This window comes from Mobula hypostoma, chromosome 26, assembly GCF_963921235.1.
Source record: "Mobula hypostoma chromosome 26, sMobHyp1.1, whole genome shotgun sequence".
NCBI lineage: Eukaryota > Metazoa > Chordata > Chondrichthyes > Myliobatiformes > Myliobatidae > Mobula > Mobula hypostoma.
Genome location: NC_086122.1, coordinates 9,031,663 through 9,052,331, shown reverse-complemented (window position 1 = coordinate 9,052,331; position 20,669 = coordinate 9,031,663). Strand labels below are relative to the sequence as shown.

The following is a 20,669-nucleotide window of genomic DNA, read 5'->3' as shown; positions in this document are numbered from 1 at the left end:
ACCCCAATGGGCAGAGAAAGAGAAAAAAAAACACAACTCACTTAAACTATAGAGAAGAGCAACAACAACAGCATTCCGAACCAAAGTGAGTCCTTCGATCCAAATCCCCGGAGCAGTCTGGAGTAAGCCCAAAGCCTCAGTATTCAGTTCATCATACCTATACCTAATATACCCAATAACTTGGCCTCAACAGCCACCTGTGGCAATGAATTCCACAGATTCACCACACTCTGATGAAAGAAGTTCCTCCTCATCTCTGTTCTTCTAGTCTGAGGCTGTGCCCTCTGGTCCTAAGTCCCTTTGCACCTCTGATTCTGACTTGGCCCCCCGTTTAGAAAATAGTTTACACTTTTATTTCTTCTACCTGGGTGCATGACCACACGCTTCCATACATTGTATTCCATCTGCCTCTTCTTCACCCATTCTCCTAATCAGTCTAAGTCTCAGTCTTTCTGCAGAGTCCCTGCTTCCTTAGCACTACTTGCCCCTCCACCTATCCGTATCATTCACAAATTTGGTCATAGAGCCATCCATTCCATCAGGAAAATCATTGGCATATGACGTGAAAAGAAGCAGTCCCAACATCAACCCCTGAGGAACACCACTAGTCACTGGCAGCCAACCAGAAAAGGCTCCCTTTGTTCCTACTCTTTCCCTCCTGCCAGTCAGGAAATCTTCTATCCTTGCTAGTCTCTTTCCGGTAATACCATGGGCTCTTACCTTGTTTAGCAGCCTCATATGGAACACCTTCTGAAAATCCAACTAAACAACATCCACTGACTCTCCTTTTTCTATCCTGATAGAATTGTTATTTCCTTAGGGAACCTCAACAGATATGTCAAGCAAGGTTTCCTCTCAAGGAAACCATGCTGACATCGGCTTATTGTATCATTTGCCTGCAAGTACCCAGAAACCTAATCCTTCATGCTAACTGCCCTATAATTTCCTTTCTTTTATCTCCCTCCCTCTTAAAGAGTGGAATGAGATTTGCAATTTTCCAGCCCTCCAAACCAATCCAGAATCCAGTTGTTCTTGAAAGATCACTACTAATGCCTCTATAATCCATCTGGTCCAAGTGACCTGTCTACCGCAGACCTTTCAGCTTCCCCAAATGCCTTCTCCTGACAAATAGCATTCATTTCTGCCCCTTGACGCTCTCAGATTTCTGGTATACTGCCCGTGTCTTTCCCAGTTCATCTGCCATTTCTTTGACCCCCAATAACACTACTACAGCATCACTTCTAGTGGTCCGATGTCCACTCTCCTTTGTATTTTTGCCAAGCTTACCTTCATATTTCATCCTTTCCCTCCTTCTTGCTTTTTAAGTTGCCTTCTGTTGGCTTTTAAAAGCTTCTCAATCCTCTAGTTTAATTAATTAGTTAATTGATTTGCATTCATTTCTTTTCTATTGTATGTCCTCTCTTTTGATTTTATGCTGTCTTTGACTTCCCCTGTCAGCCATGGTGCTTCGCCTTTCCTGTAGGATATATCTTCTTCTTTGGGAGGTAACTATCCTGTGCCTTCTGAATTTCTCCCAGAAACTCTAGCAATTGCTGCCATCATCCCTGCTAATGTCCTCTTCCAATCAGCTTTGGCCAGCTCCTCTCTCATCCGTCTGTAGTTCCCTTTACTCCACATAATACTGAAATCTCTGATTTAGCTTCTCCTTCTCAATCCGCAGGGTGAATTCTATAATAATATGATTACTGTCTCTTAAGAGCTCCTTTGCCTTAAGCTCCCTGATCAAATCTGATTCATTACACAACACAAATCCAGAATTATCTTTCCCTGAGTAGGCTCAACCACACAAAAAGCCATTCTACAAATTCCCCCTCTTGGGATCCAGCAGCAACCTAACTTTTCCAATCTACCTGCATATTGAAATCCCACATGATTATCGCAATATTTCCCTTTTTACATGCCTTTTCTAAATCTCATTGTAATTAGTACCCCAAATCTTACCTACTGTTTGAGGGACTGTATACAACTCCCAAGAGTGTTTTTACCCTTGTAGTTTCTGAACTCTACCCACAAGGATTCTACTTCTTCCGATCCCATGTCACCTCTTTCTAAGGACTTGTTTTCATTTCTTAGCAAATCACTCCACCCCCTCTGCCTACCTGTTTATTCTTTCGATACAATGTGTATCCTTAGATGCTAAGCTCCCAACTATGATCTTCTTTCAGCCATGACTCAGTGATGCCCACAGTCATACCTGCTTTTCCCTAACTGACAACCTCATGATCATCTACATTATTCTGTACGCTGCATGAATTCAAATCTCACACCTTCAGTCCTGAATTCATTGCCGTTTCTGATTTTGCCCTCATGTTACCAGAAGTTAAATTCTTATCCCTTTCTAAACACTTTGTTGTTTTATTTATTCTGGAGACTTTCATGATCTTTCCTGCACTCTCCTTCCCTTTTACTTTATCCTCACTTTTCTAAACTGTTAAATGGTTGAACCTGCTATACAGTTTAAAGACATACTTCTACCCATCCCACTGACCGCCATTTTGCCCTGGCCTTGCTCACAGCCTCACTACATACTACATCCTCTTCCAAATTAGTTTAAACTCTCCCCATCAGCTCCAGCAAACCTGCCCACTAGGATATTGGTCCCCCTTGAGTTCAGGTGAAACCCGTCTTTTTTGCACAGGTCATAGCTTCCCCAGAAGGGATTCCAACGATCCAGAAATTTGAAACCCTGCTGCATACACCACTTTGTCAGCCACACTTTCATTTGCTAAATCGTCGTTTTCTTACCTTCACTAGCGCATGGCACAGTCAGCAATTCAGAGAATAGTACCGTTGGGGGTCCTGCTTTTCAGCTTTCTACCTAGCTCCCTATATTCTCTCTTCAGGACTTTGCCTCTTTTTCTACTTACTGTATGTCATTGGTTCCAATATGGACCATGTCTTCTAGCTGTGACACCCTCCCTTCTTAGAATGCTGTGGATCCAATCTGAGACATCCCTGGCCCTGGTACCTTGGAGACAATATCTGGGTGTCTCTTTAACATCCACAGAATATCCCTTCTGCTCCTCTAACTACTGAATCCCTTCTCAATATTGAACTCCTGCCCCCTTTCCATCTGAGCCATTGAACCAAGCTCAGTGCCAAGGATCTGGTTGCTGTGGATTTCCCCTGGTAGGTCACCCCCCTCAAAAGCATCCAAAGCTGTATATATTATTTAAAGGAATGGTCGTAGGGGTACTCTGAATTGTCTGTCTATTCCCCTTCCCTCTCCTGACTGACACACGGCTACCTGTCTCCTGCAACTTAGGTATGACTGCCTCCCTGTAGCTCCTATTTATCACCTCCTCATTGTCATGTCTGTGCCAAAGGTCATCCAGCTGCAGCCCCAGTTCTCTAACGTGGCTTGCAAGGAGCTGCAGCTTGATGTATTTCATGCAGATGTAATTATCATGGAGACTGCCGGTCTCCTGAATTTCCAAATCTCACAGGAAGAACACACCTCCAACCCCGGACCCATTCTCACTGTACTAACTATGCACTAATAGACAAAGAAAGAAAGAAACGTACGGGCCGGCTGGTGGCGCAATGACATCAGCGCCGGACCCGGGAGTGGAGGTTCCCAGGTTCGAAACCAGTCGGGTCCACTCCCGAGTACGCTTTCCATCCGTGCCGGGTTGAGTGTCGAGATCACAACTCGACCTCGTAAAATAAAGGGAAAAATACTGCGAGAATTTCTGTGCGAGGACGGCGCACCACACAGTCTCTCCCTCGCTCGGCGCCTTGGAAAAGCCATGAAAAGGACATCATCACGGACGCACAGACGCAGACTCGCACGCACGCAGGCACACGCCAAAAAAATAGAAAGAAACTTACCTGAAACTTACCAAGAGCTCTCGCTTCTTCTCTACGCGTCTTGAGCCACTTGAAACTGACCACTCTAACACTGTCCACTCATACAATGGTCACTCCATTCATACTTAAACTTCTTTTATTGGCCTTTGCCAAGTGCCTCATAAATCACAGTGGCTGAAGCCCACTGAAAAAGTTAAGCATTGCATTGTACCACATCTGCTGCTGCTGTCCCCTTTACCTGAATCACTGCTCCTTTCTCTGGCTGGTTTGCTGAGTTCCCGAGGAGTCGACACCTGTTCCCCACCGACTCTGCAAAGAAAACATTGCAAATCACCACCTGTCCAACACCTTACCGTCTGAGCTCTTTTCAAACACAGATTAAAGCCTCAGTATATAAATATTCTTCTTTCAGGACTTTCTCTCTCAGTACATGTGACAAACCTGCCAAGAAATTCAATAGTTTGACAGTCCAAATTTGCCTTCCTCGCAGCCCAGCATTACCAGTCCCAGCTCCCCCAACCATCACCATTCAGACCAACATACATGATGATTCTGACCTCATCCACCACCCACTCTCACCCCATCACGAACCTCTTACAGGCAGTGATGGGAATTGAACTTCCAGCACAGTGATCACTGAATGGAGTTCAGTTCCGGCCGCTGCCTGTAAGGACATTCTCCCCATGACCACGTGGGTTTCCTCCACTTGCTCTGGCTTCTTCCCACATTCCCAAAAGACGTACAGTTAGGGTTAGTGAGTTGTGGCCATGTTATGCTGGCATTATGAAGCATGGCGACACTTGCCCAGTGAAATCCTCACTAAATTGATTTAACGTAAACAACACATTTCACTCTATGTCTCGATATACAGTCAGTCAGTGGGTGCCGTCCCGAATCCAGAGTTGGCCGCTATGCACCTCCATCTTCTTCAATCTTGCGACAGCACCGAGTACAGCCTCTCCTCTAGTTTGTTCTCGCTGGCCGCCTTGGCACTGCCCACCGCCGCCCCCACCGAACTCGAGCCCAAGGCCGTATCGGCCTCCAGCCGTGGCCACTTCTTTGAGCTCAGCCCCTCCTTAGGCGGAGGCCTTGGGCAGGTCCAGGTACACGGTGCAGCGCCCAAGTTCATCATGTCTCTTCTAACTAGGTGCATAGTATACGATTTGTAGATACGTGGTGAGGCTTTAATCTCTTCCACGGAAGATGCCATTGGCTCACAAGGAGCTCATCCGCCCTTTGTCAGGTCTTGTTTTTTTTAGTCCTGCTGGGTGTCCTCACACCCTCCTCACCAGACTAAGTCCGGTGGGGGAGCCGGCCCAAATCGCCGACCACCTGACCACAGCCCCTGGCCGAGCGCCGGACGCCCGCTCCCCACCAAATCTCTCCGAGTGTCCGGCACCCGACTGAAAAACCATGGTCGAGTGGCCGGTGACCAAACCAGAAATACAGTACATGTGACAAATAAAGCTCATCTTTATGTCTTTATAGTCACTGCTGAAATCACTGAACCCCAGCACCACTTCTTTCCAATTCAAACCCCTTATTCTTCTCACTTCACCATCCGAATGGCCAATCCCAGCTCTGCTTCATACCCGCATCCAAGCAGCTGGGCTCCAGTGCCTGATTGGCTCATCCTCAGCCACTCACACCCCACCTCCCTCATCCGGAGCCACCAACCGTCATGAGCCTGGCTGACTGGGAAGTAGACCTTCAAAGCTTCAATGCCTTCAGCCTTTTGGGAAGGTCCAGTTTTGCTCATCAGCACAGAACATCAAAGCATACACAGTGCAAAGGAGAATGAGGGGAGGTATACAAAATTATGAGGGTTAATGTAAGTAGTGCTTTTCCACTGAGGTTGGGTGACACTAGAACTAGAGGTTAAAGGTTAAGGGTGAAAGGTCACCCTGAGGGGGGACTTCTTCACTCAGAGAGTGCTGAGAGTGTGGAATGAGCTGCCAGTGGAAGTGATGGATGAGGGTTCAATTTCAGTATTTAAGAGAAATTTGGGTAAGTACACAGATGGGAGGGGTACAGAGGGCTATGGTCCAGGTGCATGTCGAAGAGGTTAGGCAGAATAATAGGTCAGCAGGGACTAAATGGGCTGAATGGCCTGCTTCTGTGCTGTACTGGTCTATGTCTCCACGCACAACTTGTTCCCAGCAGAGGCATTTCAGGAGAAAAACTCAAACTCAAAAGAGAACTGTTTTTCACCAGACTTTAAGGCTTGACTTTGTTTTAAGATCGCTGATAACAAACACCTTGCAAAATTTTCATCAACGCCCTACTCCATTGACGCCTCAGGTTTGATAAGAGAACTGGGGCATGTGGAATCAGGTGAGAAATTGAGCGTTAGAGAATCCTGGTGTTATATAGTCTGCTGCCTTTCCTCCAATGGAGATGGGGAGAGGCGGAATGCACTCTGCTCTCTTGGTCCTACATCTGCAAACATATGTGCTTCCCAACATCGTCATTGGATTAAAAACAGAAAATGCAGGAAATACCCAGTGTATCATATCTATAAACCCTTACTGAGTAATGGTCTTCCCTCAGACATAACTAGGTCTCTTTTAACTAATTCTCAATCAATAGAACTAAATCGACCATGAGTAAGTTTCTAGAGAAGGGAAATAGTAGTAGTAGTAGTCATACTTTATTGATCCCAGGGGGAAATTGGTTTTCGTTACAGTTGCTCCATAAATAATAAATAGTAATAGAACCATAAATAGTTAAATAGTAATATATAAATTATGCCAGTAAATTATGAAATAAGTCCAGGACCAGCCTATTGGCTCAGGGTGTCTGACCCTCCAAGGGAGGAGTTGTAAAGTTTGATGGCCACAGGCAGGAATGACTTCCTATGACGCTCAGTGTTGCATCTCGGTGGAATGAGTCTCTGGCTGAACGTACTCCTGTGCCCAACCAGTACATTATGTAGTGGATGGGAGACATTGTCCAAGATGGCATGCAACTTGGACAGCATCCTCTTTTCAGACACCACCGTCAGAGAGTCCAGTTCCATCCTCACGACAGCACTGGCCTTACAAAATGTGGCTAACAATCCAACGGGCTCGGAATCTTTAGGTATATTTATGAGAAGGGACTTAGAGTGATAAAATGGGAGAGAGTATTGAGAACACAGGCAGGTTTGCAGACATTAAGACCTTCACCAGTTTCCCTGCCTCATTAGGTGAGCTCACCACAAGCCTCACGACCAAACCAGTTGCCATGATTACATCAAGCCTCATACTTTCTAAAACCACCGTTATGATAGAGCTTGGGTCAGAGCCCCAATGGCCGGAACAGAGCTGACTAGCATCACCACAAACCACTGCTCAGACGAGAATAGTTCTTGCTGACTACCTGCCAACAGACGAAGGAGAAACTGACCAAGGTGCCCCAACAGCACACAAAACGATAAGTCAATTCATAATCTACTCCTTTCTCCAATATGGATTTGTGGTCCAGAGCAGTTAGAGTTACACTGGTATTGTAATTGGTTTATATTGGCACATGTACCAAGATGCAGTGAAAACCTTGTCATGCGTACTGTTCATACAGATCAAATCATCACACAATGCCTTGAGCTAGAATAAGGTAAAACAATAGCAATGCTGCATTAAGTGCAAAAGCTACCAAAAAAGTGCCGTTCGGGTAAATAATAACTGATGTTCTTGTAAAGTAAAGATCATAAAGAATAAAGTGCAAGGTAGTGAGGTGGATTATGAGGTCCAGAGTCCATCGTGTTGTACCAGAGGTCTGTTTAAGAGTCTGATAGCAATGGGATAGAAGCTGTCCTCGAGCCTGGTGGTACGTGCTTTCAGGTTTTCGTATCTTCTGCCAGATAGGAGAGGCGAGAAGAGAGGATATCCAGAGTGCGGGTGGAGATGGGGTCGTTAATTATGCCGGCTGCTTCCCTGGGCAGTGAGAAGTTTAGACAGAGTCCATAGAAGGGTTGCTGGTTTCGCTGATGTACTGAGCTGCGTCCACAACTTTCTGCGGTTTCTTGTGGTCACGTGCAGAGCAAGTACCATACAACATTGCTATGAATCCAGAGAGACTTCTTTCTATCACAAACAAGAGAAAATCTGCAGGTGCTGGAAATCCGAGCCACACACACAAAATGCTGGAGGAACTCAGCAGACCTGGCAGCATCTATAGAGAAAAAGTACAGCCAAAGTTTCGGGCTGAAACCCTTCGGCAGGACTGGATCAAAAAAGCTGAAGAGTAGATTTGAAAGGTGGAGGGGGAGGGGAGAGAGAAACACCAGGCGATAGGTGAAACCTGGAGGGGGAGGGATGAAGCAAAGAGCTAGGAAGTTGATTGGTGAAAGAGCCAGAAGGCTATGGAAGAAAGAGTCTTATGGTACATCGATAGGTATTGGTAAGGGTCAACAGGGACATGCCTAATTTATTTAGCTTCCTGAGGAAGTAGAAGCATTGGTGAGCTTTCCTGGCCATGATATCAATGTGGTTGGACCAGGACAGGCAACTGGTGAAGTTCACACTAGGAGCTTGAAGCTCTCAACCCTCTCAACTTCAGCACAATTGATCTGGACAAGAGCATGTGTGCTGCCTCCCTTTCTGAAGTCAAGGACCAGCTTTTCTTTCTCTCACATTGACAAAAAGGTTGTTGTCATGACACCATGTCACTAAGCTCTCTATCTCCTTCCTGTAGTCCGGCTCCTTGGCCCACTAAGGAGGTATTGTAGCGATGTGCTACACACAGCGCTAGAATAACCACACGGAGTCGGTGAGTTAGAGTTGCGATGAAAGAGGTTTATTCAAGCTTCGCGGCCCGCTTTAAAGCCTTTCCGTTCCCGCCCTTTTTGCTGCCGGCCCTCTGCCTGCGCGCGCTGTTTCGTGAGCCGGTTCGTGGGTGTCAGAAAGTGGGTCACCACATAACCACCCCCCCCCAGAACCGGCGATACCTCCCCCAATGTCCACAGTCTGGATCGGCCTCTGTTTGGGAGGTCTTCCCCTGCGCCGCGGTGCCTGAGCCTGGACCGGTTGCGCCAAGTCCACATGGGCCGGTTTGAGTCGGTCCACCGTGAAAACCTCCTCTCTCCCCCCAATGTCCAGCACGAACGTGGACCCGTTGTTCCTGATCACCTTAAACGGCCCCTCGTAGGGCCGCTGTAGCGGTGCCCGGTGTCCGCCCCGTCGTACAAAAAGAAACTTACAGTTCTGCAGGTCTTTGGGTACGCAGGTCGGGCTCTGTCCATGCTGTGAAGTGGGTATGGGGGCCAGGTTACCGAGCCTCTCCCGTAGTCTGTCCAGGACTGCTGTGGGTTCTTCCTCTTGCCCCCTTGGGGCTGGTATGAACTCTCCTGGGACGACCAGGGGCGCGCCGTACACCAACTCGGCCGACGGGGTGTGTAGATCCTCTTTGGGCGCCGTGTGGATTCCGAGCAGGACCCAGGGAAGTTCGTCCACCCAGTTAGGCCCCTCCAGGCGGGCCATGAGAGCCGATTTCAGGTGACGGTGGAAGCGCTCCACTAGTCCGTTCGACTGTGGGTGGTAGGCAGTTGTGTGGTGTAGCTGTGTTCCTAAAAGTCTGGCCATACCCGACCACAGGCTGGAGGTGAACTGGGCGCCCCTGTCGGAGGTAATGTGGGCTGGTACCCCAAAGCGTGCTACCCAGGTTGCGATCAGTGCTCAGGGGCAGGATTCGGAGGTGGTGTCGCTGAGCGGGACTGCCTCTGGCCATCTGGTGAACCGGTCTATCATAGTTAGGAGGTACTGCGCTCCTCGTGACACTGGCAGGGGCCCCACGATATCCACATGGATATGGTCGAACCTCCGGCGGGTGGGTTCGAACCGCTGTGGCGGAGCCTTGGTGTGCCGCTGCACCTTGGCCGTTTGGCACCGCATACACGTTTTGGCCCATTCACTGACCTGTTTACGAAGTCCATGCCACACGAACCTGTTGGAGACCAGCCGGACAGTTGTCTTGATGGAGGGGTGCGCTAAGTTGTGAATGGACTCGAAAACCCGCCGGCGCCAGGCTGCTGGGACGACGGGGCGGGGTTGGCCGGTAGCTACGTCACATAGTAGGGTCCTCTCACCTGGGCCTACGGGGAGGTCTTGGAGCTGCAAACCGGAGACTGCAGTCCTGTAACTGGGGATCTCAGCGTCTGCCTGCTGTGCCTCTGCCAGTGCTGCATAGTCCACCCCCTGGGACAGGGCCTGTATGGTAGGTCTGGAAAGTGCATCTGCCACGATGTTGTTCTTTCCAGAGAAATGCCGGATGTCCGTCGTGTACTCGGAGATGTAGGACAGATGTCGCTGCTGGCGGGACGACCAGGGGTCGGACACCTTAGTGAACGCAAAGGTAAGCGGTTTGTGGTCTGTGAACGCGGTGAAGGGCCTACCTTCTAAGAAGTACCTGAAATGCTGGATTGCCAGGTATAGTGCCAATAGCTCCCGGTCGAAAGCACTGTATTTGAGTTCGGGTGGTCGTAGGTGTTTGCTGAAGAACGCCAGGGGTTGCCAGCGACCCTCGATGAGTTGTTCCAGCACTCCACCGACTACTGTGTTGGATGCGTCCACCGTGAGGGCAGTAGGAACGTCCGTTCTGGGGTGCACTAGCATCGCGGCGTTTGCCAAGGCTTCTTTGGTTTTAACGAAAGCGGTTGCGGCCTCTTCGTTCCAGGTAATGTCCTTGCCCTTACCCGACATTAGAGTGAACAAGGGGCGCATGGTTCGGTCCGCTGAGGGGAGGAAACGGTGGTAGAAATTCACCATACCCACGAATTCCTGCAAGCCTTTGATTGTGTTGGGTCGGGGGAAGTGGCAGACCGCGTCTACCTTGGCGGGCAGAGGGGTTGCCCCGTCTTTAGTAATCCTATGGCCCAGGAAGTCGATGGTGTCGAGTCCGAACTGGCATTTGGCTGGGTTGATTGTAAGGCCGAATTCACTCAGGCGGGAGTAGAGCTGGCGGAGGTGGGACAGATGCTCCTGCCGACTACTGCTGGCTATGAGGATGTCGTCCAAATAGATGAATGCAAAGTCCAGGTCGCGTCCCACCGCGTCCATTAGCCGCTGGAAAGTCTGTGCGGCATTCTTTAGACCAAACGGCATTCGGAGGAATTCGAAAAGTCCAAACGGGGTGATAAGTGCTGTTTTGGGGATGTCGTCCGGATGTACAGGGATTTGATGGTATCCCCGGACGAGGTCTACCTTGGAAAAGATCCTTGCGCCGTGTAGGTTTGCTGCGAAGTCTTGAATGTGCGGCACAGGGTAGCGGTCTGGCGTTGTAGCCTCGTTCAGTCTGCAGTAGTCACCGCATGGTCTCCAGCCCCCCGTTGCCTTGGGCACCATGTGAAGCGGGGAGGCCCATGGGCTGTCGGACCATCGTATGATCCCTAATTCCTCCATCTTCTTGAACTCCTCCTTCGCCAGTCGGAGCTTGTCCGGGGGAAGCCTTCGAGCACGGGCGTGGAGGGGTGGTCCCTGGGTCGGGATGTGGTGCTGTACTCCGTGTCTGGGCATGGCTGCCGTGAACTGCGGTGTCAGTACTGATGGGAAATCCGCCAGGACCCTGGTGAATTCATCGTCGGACAGCGTGATGGAGTCCAGGTGTGGGGCTGGCAACTGTGCTTCACCCAGGGAGAACGTTTGAAAAGTCTTGGCGTGGACTAATCGCTTCCCTTGTAAGTCGACCAGCAGGCTGTGGGCTCGTAGAAAATCTGCCCCCAGCAGTGGTTGGGCCACGGCAGCCAGTGTGAAGTCCCACGTGAACCGGCTGGAGCTGAACTGTAGCCGCACCGTGCGGGTGCCGTAGGTTCATATTGTGCTGCCATTAGCGGCCCTCAGGGTGGGTCCCGGTTCTCTGTTGCGGGTGTCGTAACTCGTTGGAGGTAAGACGCTGATCTCCGTTCCAGTGTCAACCAAAAAGCGGCGTCCCGACTGCTTGTCCCAGACGTACAGGAGGCGGTCCTGATGGCCAGCCGCCGTAGCCATCAGCGGCGGCTGGCCCTGGCGTTTCCCAGGAATTTGCAGGGCGGTCTGCAGCGGCGGGCCTCCGTGCCCCACCGCTGGTGGTAGAAACACCATTGTTCGTTGGGCTCCTCACTCCCGTCGCCGGGTTTTGTAGGCTCTGCTGCCGGGCCTGGTCTGGTCTGTCGTTGGGCACGCGGCTTGGTGATCTGTGCGACGGATGCCCCTCTCTCTTTCCTGGCATTCCACAGCACATCTGCTCGGGCCGCCACCTCCCCGGGGTTGCTGAAATCTGCGTCGGACAGCAGCAGACATATGTCCTCGGGCAGTTGCTCTAGGAACGCCTGGTCAAACATGAGTCAGGGTTTGTGTCCTTCAGCCAGGGCCAGCATCTCGTTCATTAATGCTGACGGCAGCCTGTCTCCCAAACCATCCAGGTGCATTAAGCGGCGTGCTCGTTCGCGCCGTGAGAGTCCGAAAGTCCTAATGAGCAGGGTTTTGAATGCTGTGTATTTGCCGTCCTCCAGGGGCGACTGTATAAACTCCTCAACTTGTGCAGCAGTCTCCTGGTCGAGGGAGCTCAGCACGTAGTAGTAGCGAGTGGACTCCGAGGTTATCTGCCGAATGTGGAATTGTGCATAACTGCACAACTGCAGTGCGAACTGCTTGTTCGAACCATAAATGGGGTCGCAGCGTCCAGAAGCTTGGCAGTTTTAACGAAACTGTGTGAACAGATGCAGCGTCGATCATCTCTGGTCCAAATATCGTTTGGGCCGTCGGGGTCACCAATTGTAGCGATGTGCTACACACAGCGCTAGAATAACTACACGGAGTCGGTGAGTTAGAGTTGCGATGAAAGAGGTTTATTCAAACTTTGCGGCCCGCTTTAAAGCCTTTCCATTCCCGCCCTTTTTGCTGCCGGCCCTCTGCCTGCGCGCGCTGTTTCGTGAGCCGGTTCATGGGTGTCAGAAAGTGGGTCGCCACAGTATCATCTATCGACTTGAAAGTAAAGTTAGAGCAGCATCTGCCAAGCAGTCAGGAGTAGGACACCAAGGACGCAACCTTGCAGATCAATGTTGTGGTGCTCCTGGTGTTGACTGATTGCGGTCCGTTGGTCAGGAAGTCAAGGATCCAGCTGCAAACAAAGGCATTAACTCCCAGGGTCCTGAGGAACATCAGACACATCTCAGGACATTTTCCATCTGTGAAATGAGAAGCCCTGGACATCAATTCCTAGTTAATCATATTCAGACACCAGTGTAGGGCAACTGGGAAATGCGTCTGGGCCCATCATAGCACATTTGGTCCCTGGTTCCAGCTGTGGTAAAAAGCTGGAGCAATGTATAATGATGCTCAACATGATCCTCTGGTATGAATAATCGTCCTTGTGCATCTATAGATGTGTGCCCTTTGTTGGTTGTTTGGTTTACCTTCTTCAGCAGGCCTACCTCGTGAAGGAGAACTGCAGCAGTTGAAGTACTAAGTAAGGTTTAAAATGGCCAGGTTTCCTTCCAAAGGTGTGTAGTTGGGAGATAAATTTGCCTCTCTGGATTGTCCCTAGTGTAGAGCATGTGGTAGAATCCAGAGGAGTTGATGGGAGTGTGAGGAGAATAGTTCGTACGGAATATTATTAGTGGATGGAATTGGTCTAGGAGCCAGCATGGACTCGACAGCCTGAATGGCCTTCTGTCAAATTGAAAAATGGGAATAACTCTCAGGGATTGTTAAGCAATGCCTTTATTCTCTTCAGACACTCTGAGACCCACATGACGTTGAAACCAGCATCATCAACTACCAATACAGGGCAACAAGCCCTTTGCTAATGGAGCTGTGAGATGTTGGAGAGGGGCAGTAATCAAAGCGCAGTCTGGTCCACAGCAACATAGGAAGATGTAAAAGGACAGGGCTGCAGAACAACGCAAATAGAGACTGCCATCGAGAGTAGCACACACAAAATGCTCGAGGAACTCAGCAAGTCAGGCAGCATCTATGGAAGAGAATAAACAGCCCAAAGGACTTGGCCCAAAATGTCGACTGTCTTCCACAGATGCTGCCTGACTTGCTGAGCTCCTCAAACAGGTTGTGTGCGTTGTTCATGTTTTCCAGCATCTACAGAACCCCATGTGTTTACGATAAGCTGCCTTTGAATATATTAAGCAAGCATGATGTGCAACGTGGTCATGGTTAGCATGGTACAGCCAGGAATAAAGGCTCCGTGAGCCACCTGTTATAATGGGAAATAATACCTTTGGACTCTTCTTACCTTAGACTTAAAAATGCCCAGTTATCCATCATACATTTAACTACTTTCAAAGATCACTCCCCACTATACAGGTGGCATTAGCTGATAGAGGAAGAGAGCTCAAGCATTACCACACATTGTGACACTCTGACTCTATCCTACTTACTTATTAGACAGGCTTGTTAACAGTGGCTTCACCTTCACAGGAGGTGGAACCTTTTTGGGAGGCATCAGGTTGTGCTTGACGGCAGACTCTGACCCTCCAGTCCTGGGCTCGTTCTTCTCATCTGCAAAAAAGACAGAGGTAATGCTGAAGAGAGGGAGAGAGGGTGAACCAGACACAGTGGACAACCCCAGCAGATTTGAAAATGAAGTGTTTCCTAACCTGGAATGACTAGGTTTTGGGGCCCTGAATGGAGGTGAGGGAGGAGATGAATGAGTGTGAACAGCCGCCGCCCGCAGGGATAAGTACCAGGAGGGAGATTAGTGGGGAGGGACATGAATGGACAAGGGAATCAGGGAGGAAGCAATCCCCGTGGAAAACGGAGAGCGGGAGTGAGGTAAAGATGTTTGGCGGTAGGCTCCTGTTGAAGATGGCGGAAGTTGTGGAGAGTGTGTTGGATGCGGAGGCTCACGGGTTGGTGGTGAGGACAAGGGAAGCTCTGTCTCTGTTAAGGCAGCGGGAAGATTAGGTGAGCACGGGTGTCTGGGAAATGGAGGAGATGCCAGTGAGGGCAGCATCAATGGTGGAGGAAGGGAAACCCCGTTCTTTGAAAGGGGACATCTCTGATGTCCTGGAAGGTAAAGCTTCATCCTGGGAACAGATGTGACAGAGACAAAGGAACTGAGAAGAGGGAATGGCGTTTTTACAGGAGACAGGATGGGAAAAGGTACAGTCAAGATAGCTGTGGGAATAGCTAGGTTTATGAAATATATCAGTAGACAGTTTGTCACCAGAGATGCAGACAGAGATTAAGAAAGAGGAGAAACGTGTCACAGAGACTACATTGGAGATTTAACTGCCAAGGAAGAAATATGCCAAGAGATTGGGTTTCATCTCTGCTTAAATGCACCAAGTTCTTGTCAAGTTTAGGGCTATTGCCAAGCTGTCCACCTGCAAGATATGTTATACAATTGGCCTAAACAAGGTTTGATAGGGCACCAGGGTAGGTTACATCTCTAATGGTGTTCAAAAACGTTGCTGCGTCTTTGCCAAACTATGAACTGGGAGTCTGCCAGACCTTCAGGGTCCCAATATCGTGGCACCAACGGACAAGATGCATCAAAGTTTGCCATGGAGGTGAGGGAAAATGAGACGAGGGTGCAGTGATTGTGATTGAGTGTGTGTGAGAGGGAGAGAGAGTGTGGTGTGTGTGAAAGTGTGTGAGAGTAAGAGAGTGAGAGTGTGAGTGTGAGTGTGCGTGTGTGTGTGTGTGTGTGTGAAAGAGAGAGAGAGAGAGTGTGGTGTGTGTGTGTGTGTGTGTGTGTGTGAAAGAGAGAGAGAGAGAGTGTGGTGTGTGTGTGTGTGTGTGTGTGTGAGAGAGAGAGAGAGAGAGAGTGTGGTGTGTGTGAAAGTGTGTGAGAGTGAGAGAGTAAGAGAGTGAGAGTTTGAGTGTGTGTATGTCCATCCACTTTGCCCCACATTCCACTGCCCTGTGGGATCCCTGTGCCTGTGGGATGACTGACCCAGTGTCACACAGTGTTTTAAGACTATTAAATAGTTCCCTAATACGATCAGTTTGACTCTTATTATAATCATGCACTTTATTGTTCACCTACACTGTATTTTCTCTGTAGCCATTACAATCTATTCTGCATTGTTAAATTTTACTTTTGTTCTACCTCAATGTGTAATGATCTGATCTAATTTTTAATTATTTATTCAGTCAGAGGCGCACTGGCCCAATGAGCATGTGACGCCCAGTTGCATCAATGGGTCCAATTAACCTACTAAGCAATCCCTGTATGGAGTGTGGAAGGGAGCTGGAGCACTGGGAAAACCCACGTGGCCACAGGGAGAAGCTACGAATTCCTTACATTCAACGGCAGAGCTGAACACAGGTTGCTGGGCCCGTATTAGCTTCACATCAACCATTACACTACCATTTGTATCTGTACGAACAATATGGAAGAAAAGCTTTTCACTGTATCTCGATACAGGTGACAATAATATACCAACTCCGATTCCAATTCCCTGTGGCTGGATGAGTGCTGTTTCATGTGCCTTTACAAGCAGGCTGCACTGAGCACTCCTGAACGGGTATTGCTGGCAGCTGAGAGATCTAGACCTGAGCTACCCATAGCCCTTTCATTGTTTGGGAAGACGGCCAGTTTAGCTTATTGGAGAAACCCACTAACCCCCTCTGGGAACTTCACAGCTGAAGGTTTCAAGCCTTACCTTCTTTCTGCAATGAGTGTTAGTTCAACCCTCAATAATACTCTAGTGCTGTTAAAAGGTTGTAAAACAATTTCTACCTTAAAATGTTTACATAGTAGCTTACACGATTTCAAATGATTTTGATGTGCTTCAGAAGTAAATTTCTCATTGGTCAGAAACAGGCCCTTCGGCTCATCTCATCCATGCCAACCAAAATGTCCATCTACTCTGCTCGTATTTGCCCTATATCCGGCTAAACCTTTCCTATCCATGTATCTGTCAAACTGTCTTTTAAGAGTTGTTATTGTACATGCTCATTCCATCATGGGTGATTTATTATCTCTCTCATCCCATTCTTCTGCCTCTTCCCTGTAACCTTTGACACCCTGACTAATCTTCACTTTAAATATACTCAATGACTTGGCCTTCACAGCTGTCTGTGGCAATGAAGACCATTTGGTGCAAGTTCTCTAAGCATCAAAGGAACATTTTTTTCAGATCATTAGTTGTTGATGAAGGATAAACATTGGCCAGAGAGGGTATTTCTGCTCTTTAGTGAGGTGGAAAATCTAGTCAGGTGGAAGAAGGCAACATACATGAGGTTTAGGAAGCAAGGATCAGATGGGTCTATTGAGGAATATAGGGAAGCAAGAAAGGAGCTTAAGAAGGGGCTGAGAAGAGCAAAAAAGGGGCACAAGAAGGCCTTGGTGAGTAGGGTAAAGGAAAACCCCAAGGCATTCTTCAATTATGTGAAGAAAAAAAGGATGACAGGAGTGAAGGTAGGACCAATTAGAGATAAAGGTGGGAAGATGTCCCTGGAGGCTGTGGAAGTGAGCGAGGTCCTCAATGAATACTTCTCTTCGGTATTCACCAATGAGAGGGAACTTGATGATGGTGAGGACAATATGAGTGAGGTTGATGTTCTGGAGCATGTTGATATTAAGGGAGAGGAAGTGTTGGAGTTGTTAAAATACATTAGGACGGATAAGTCCCGGGGGCCTGACGGAATATTCCCCAGGCTGCTCCACAAGGCAAGAGAAGAGATTGCTGAGCCTCTGGCTAGGATCTTTATGTCCTCGTTGTCCACAGGAATGGTACTGGAGGATTGGGGAGGTGAATGTTGTCCCCTTGTTCAGAAAGGTAGTAGGAATAGACGGGGTAATTATAGACCAGTGAGCCTTACGTCTGTGGCGGGAAAGCTGTTGGAAAAGATTCTTAGAGATAGGATCTATAGGCATTTAGAGAATCATGGTCTGATCAGGGACAGTCAGCATGGCTTTGTGAAGGGCAGATCGTGTCTAACAAGCCTGATAGAGTTCTTTGAGGAGGTGACCAGACATATAGATGAGGGTAGTGCAGTGGATGTGATCTATATGGATTTTAGTAAGGCATTTGACAAGGTTCCACACGGTAGGCTTATTCAGAAAGTTAGAAGGCATGGGATCCAGGGAAGTTTGGCCAGGTGGATTCAGAATTGGCTTGCCTGCAGAAGGCAGAGGGTGGTGGTGGAGGGAGTACATTCAGATTGGAGGATTGTGACTAGTGGTGTCCCACAAGGATCTGTTCTGGGACCTCTACTTTTCGTGATTTTTATTAACGACCTGGATGTGGGGGTAGAAGGGTGGGTTGGCAAGTTTGCAGATGACACAAAGGTTGGTGGTGTTGTAGATAGTGTAGAGGATTGTCGAAGATTGCAAGGAGACATTGACAGGATGCAGAAGTGGGCTGAGAAGTGGCAGATGGAGTTCAACCCGGAGAAGTTTAAGGTGGTACACTTTGGAAGGACAAACTCCAAGGCAGAGTACAAAGTAAATGGCAGGATACTTGGTAGTGTGGAGGAGCAGAGGGATCTAGGGGTACATGTCCACAGATCCCTGAAAGTTGCCTCACAGGTGGATAGGGTAGTTAAGAAAGCTTATGGGGTGTTAGCTTTCATAAGTCGAGGGATAGAGTTTAAGAGTCACAATGTCATGATGCAACTCTATAAAACTCTGGTTAGGCCACCCTTGGAGTACTGTGACAAGTTCTGGTCGCCTCACTATAGGAAGGATATGGAAGCATTGGAAAGGGTACAGAGGAGATTTACCAGGATGCTGCCTGGTTTAGAAAGTATGCATTATGATCAGAGATTAAGGGAGCTAGGGCTTTACTCTTTGGAGAGCAGGAGGATGAAAGGAGACATGATAGAAGTGTACAAGATAATAAGAGGAATAGATAGAGTGGATAGCCAGCGCTTCTTCCCCAGGGCACCACTGCTCAATACAAGAGGACATGGCTTTAAGGTAAGGGGTGGGAAGTTCAGGGGGGATATTAGAGGAAGGTTTTTCACTCAGAGAGTGGTTGGTGCGTGAATGCACTGCCTGAGTCAGTGGTGGAGGCAGATACACTAGTGAGGTTTAAGACAGTACTAGACAGGTAGATGGAGGAATTTAAAGTGGGGGCTTATATGGGAGGCAGGGTTTGAGGGTCGGCACAACATTGTGGGCTGAAGGGCCTGTACTGTGCTGTACTATTCTATGTTCTATGTTCTATGTTTAGTGAGATTGGTGGACAACTAAAGTAGTGGGATGGTCAGAACTGATTGGATACATCTCACCGGTCAACACTGTCACCCTCTTGGCTTGGAGTGTGTGTCTAGATTACATGCTTAATATTGTTGAGAAAAAACCCTTACAGGGCCGGAAGACTGAGCACCAAATGGCACTGCAGGCAGAAAGTAATGACTTCCTGCATAGAAATCAGGACAGGAACATCATGAGTGAACTCTGAATACAGAACTCACAGTTACCCCAGAGGAATTGTAATGGGTTGGTAATTCTTAGAAGGGCACAGGAGGGGAAAGATGTAGAGACAGATATATAGAGCAAGGGATAGAAGAACAGGAAAAGAGATAAAGGGAGAGGGGGGTGGAAAAAGAGAAAGAGAATGAGAGAGGGGTGAAAAAGGAATAGAGGAAGAAAGATAGCTGAAAGAGAAAGGGGGAGAGCAAGAGGAGGGAGAAAGAAGAGGTGAAGAACATGAAGAAGAGAAGGAGGGAGAGCAAAAGAGAGAGTGAGAGAAAATCAGAGCGATAAGGAGAAAGGGGAGAGAGAGGGTAGTGAAAGATAAAAGGAGATAGTGCAAGAGAGATGAGAAATAGACAGAGTAAGAGAGAGCAATAGATAGCAAAAGATTGAATTTAAGAAGCTGTGCAAAGTAAGAACACATGCAAAGGAAAGACAGCACACAAGGGAGCTGTAGCCCCTTATCCACCCTGTATAAGCATTAGTTAGTTTGAAAATGTCAAAAGTAAATGAAAGGTTATTGGCATCACAGAACTAGATCTGTTACAGTTATTGATAGATGGGTGAATTGGCGGGGATTTTTGCTACATCTTGCCAGTTAACACGGTCAGACAAAACACGTTCAGAGTTTGCCCACGCACTGCCAAAGTTCACAGGTTTCCTGTCAGTGTCTTAGCAGTTTAAAATTTTCACCTCCATTCCCATAGCATTGGGAGAGGTGCCTTGATGTTTCAGGGCATGTTAATATTAGGAAAAAGAAGACATTGGGTGCCTTAAAAAACTTTATGGCTAAGTTCCTGGTGTCTGATGGGACTTATTGCAGGATAATGAAGGGGGGCTAGGAGGAGATTGCTAGGGTCTTGACAGAATCATTGTATCAATGATGAGGTCCCAGAAGAATAGCCAATGTTGTTCCTTAAACAAAAGGACAAAAAGAATAATGAAGGAAATTATAGTCAGCTGACTCTTACATTAATGAGAGGGAAATTATTGAAGAAAACACTTACAGACAGAATTGACTCGTATTTGGAAAAGTATGAACTTATTAGGTAGAATTAGCATAGTTTTGTGTGGGAGAGTTCTTGTCTCACAAATTTGTTTTTTTTTCTGGGAAGGTGATAAAGATATCTCATGAGGGTAGGGCAGTGGATGTTAACCACTTGAAATTCAGTGAAGTAGTTGACAAAGTCCTTCATTGTAGGCTGGTCCAGAAGGTTAAAATGCATGGGAATTCACAATGAATGCAAAATTGGCTTGGTCATAGAGAGAGAGAAAGAGAGAGTAGTGATGGAAGGATATATTTCTGCTGGGGGCAATGACCAGTGTTTTTCCAGATGAAGTGGCCTGGGTAGTTAAGTTTGTGAACGTCACTAAAATTGTTGGAGTTATGAATAGTGAGCAAAGTTGTCAAAGGATACAGAAGCATGTGTATCAGTTGGAAATTTGGAAGGAGAAATGGTAGGCGATCTAATCTGGACAAGAATGAGGTGGTGCATTTT

At 48.0% G+C, this 20,669-nt stretch overlaps 1 protein-coding gene across 3 annotated transcripts in view; it reads right to left on the bottom strand.

The window, feature by feature from the left end:
• The window catches only part of sh3d21 (SH3 domain containing 21), a 171,319-nt gene that overhangs the window by 22,821 nt on the left and 127,829 nt on the right, over nucleotides 1-20,669 (bottom strand). For all 3 annotated transcript variants that reach the window (XM_063033584.1, XM_063033585.1, XM_063033586.1), the window contains 2 exons: nucleotides 14,177-14,297; nucleotides 4,070-4,140 (listed from right to left, as the gene is read on the bottom strand). In XM_063033584.1, the coding sequence (XP_062889654.1) occupies nucleotides 4,070-4,140; nucleotides 14,177-14,297 (192 nt within the window). The remainder of the gene's footprint in view (nucleotides 1-4,069; nucleotides 4,141-14,176; nucleotides 14,298-20,669) is intronic.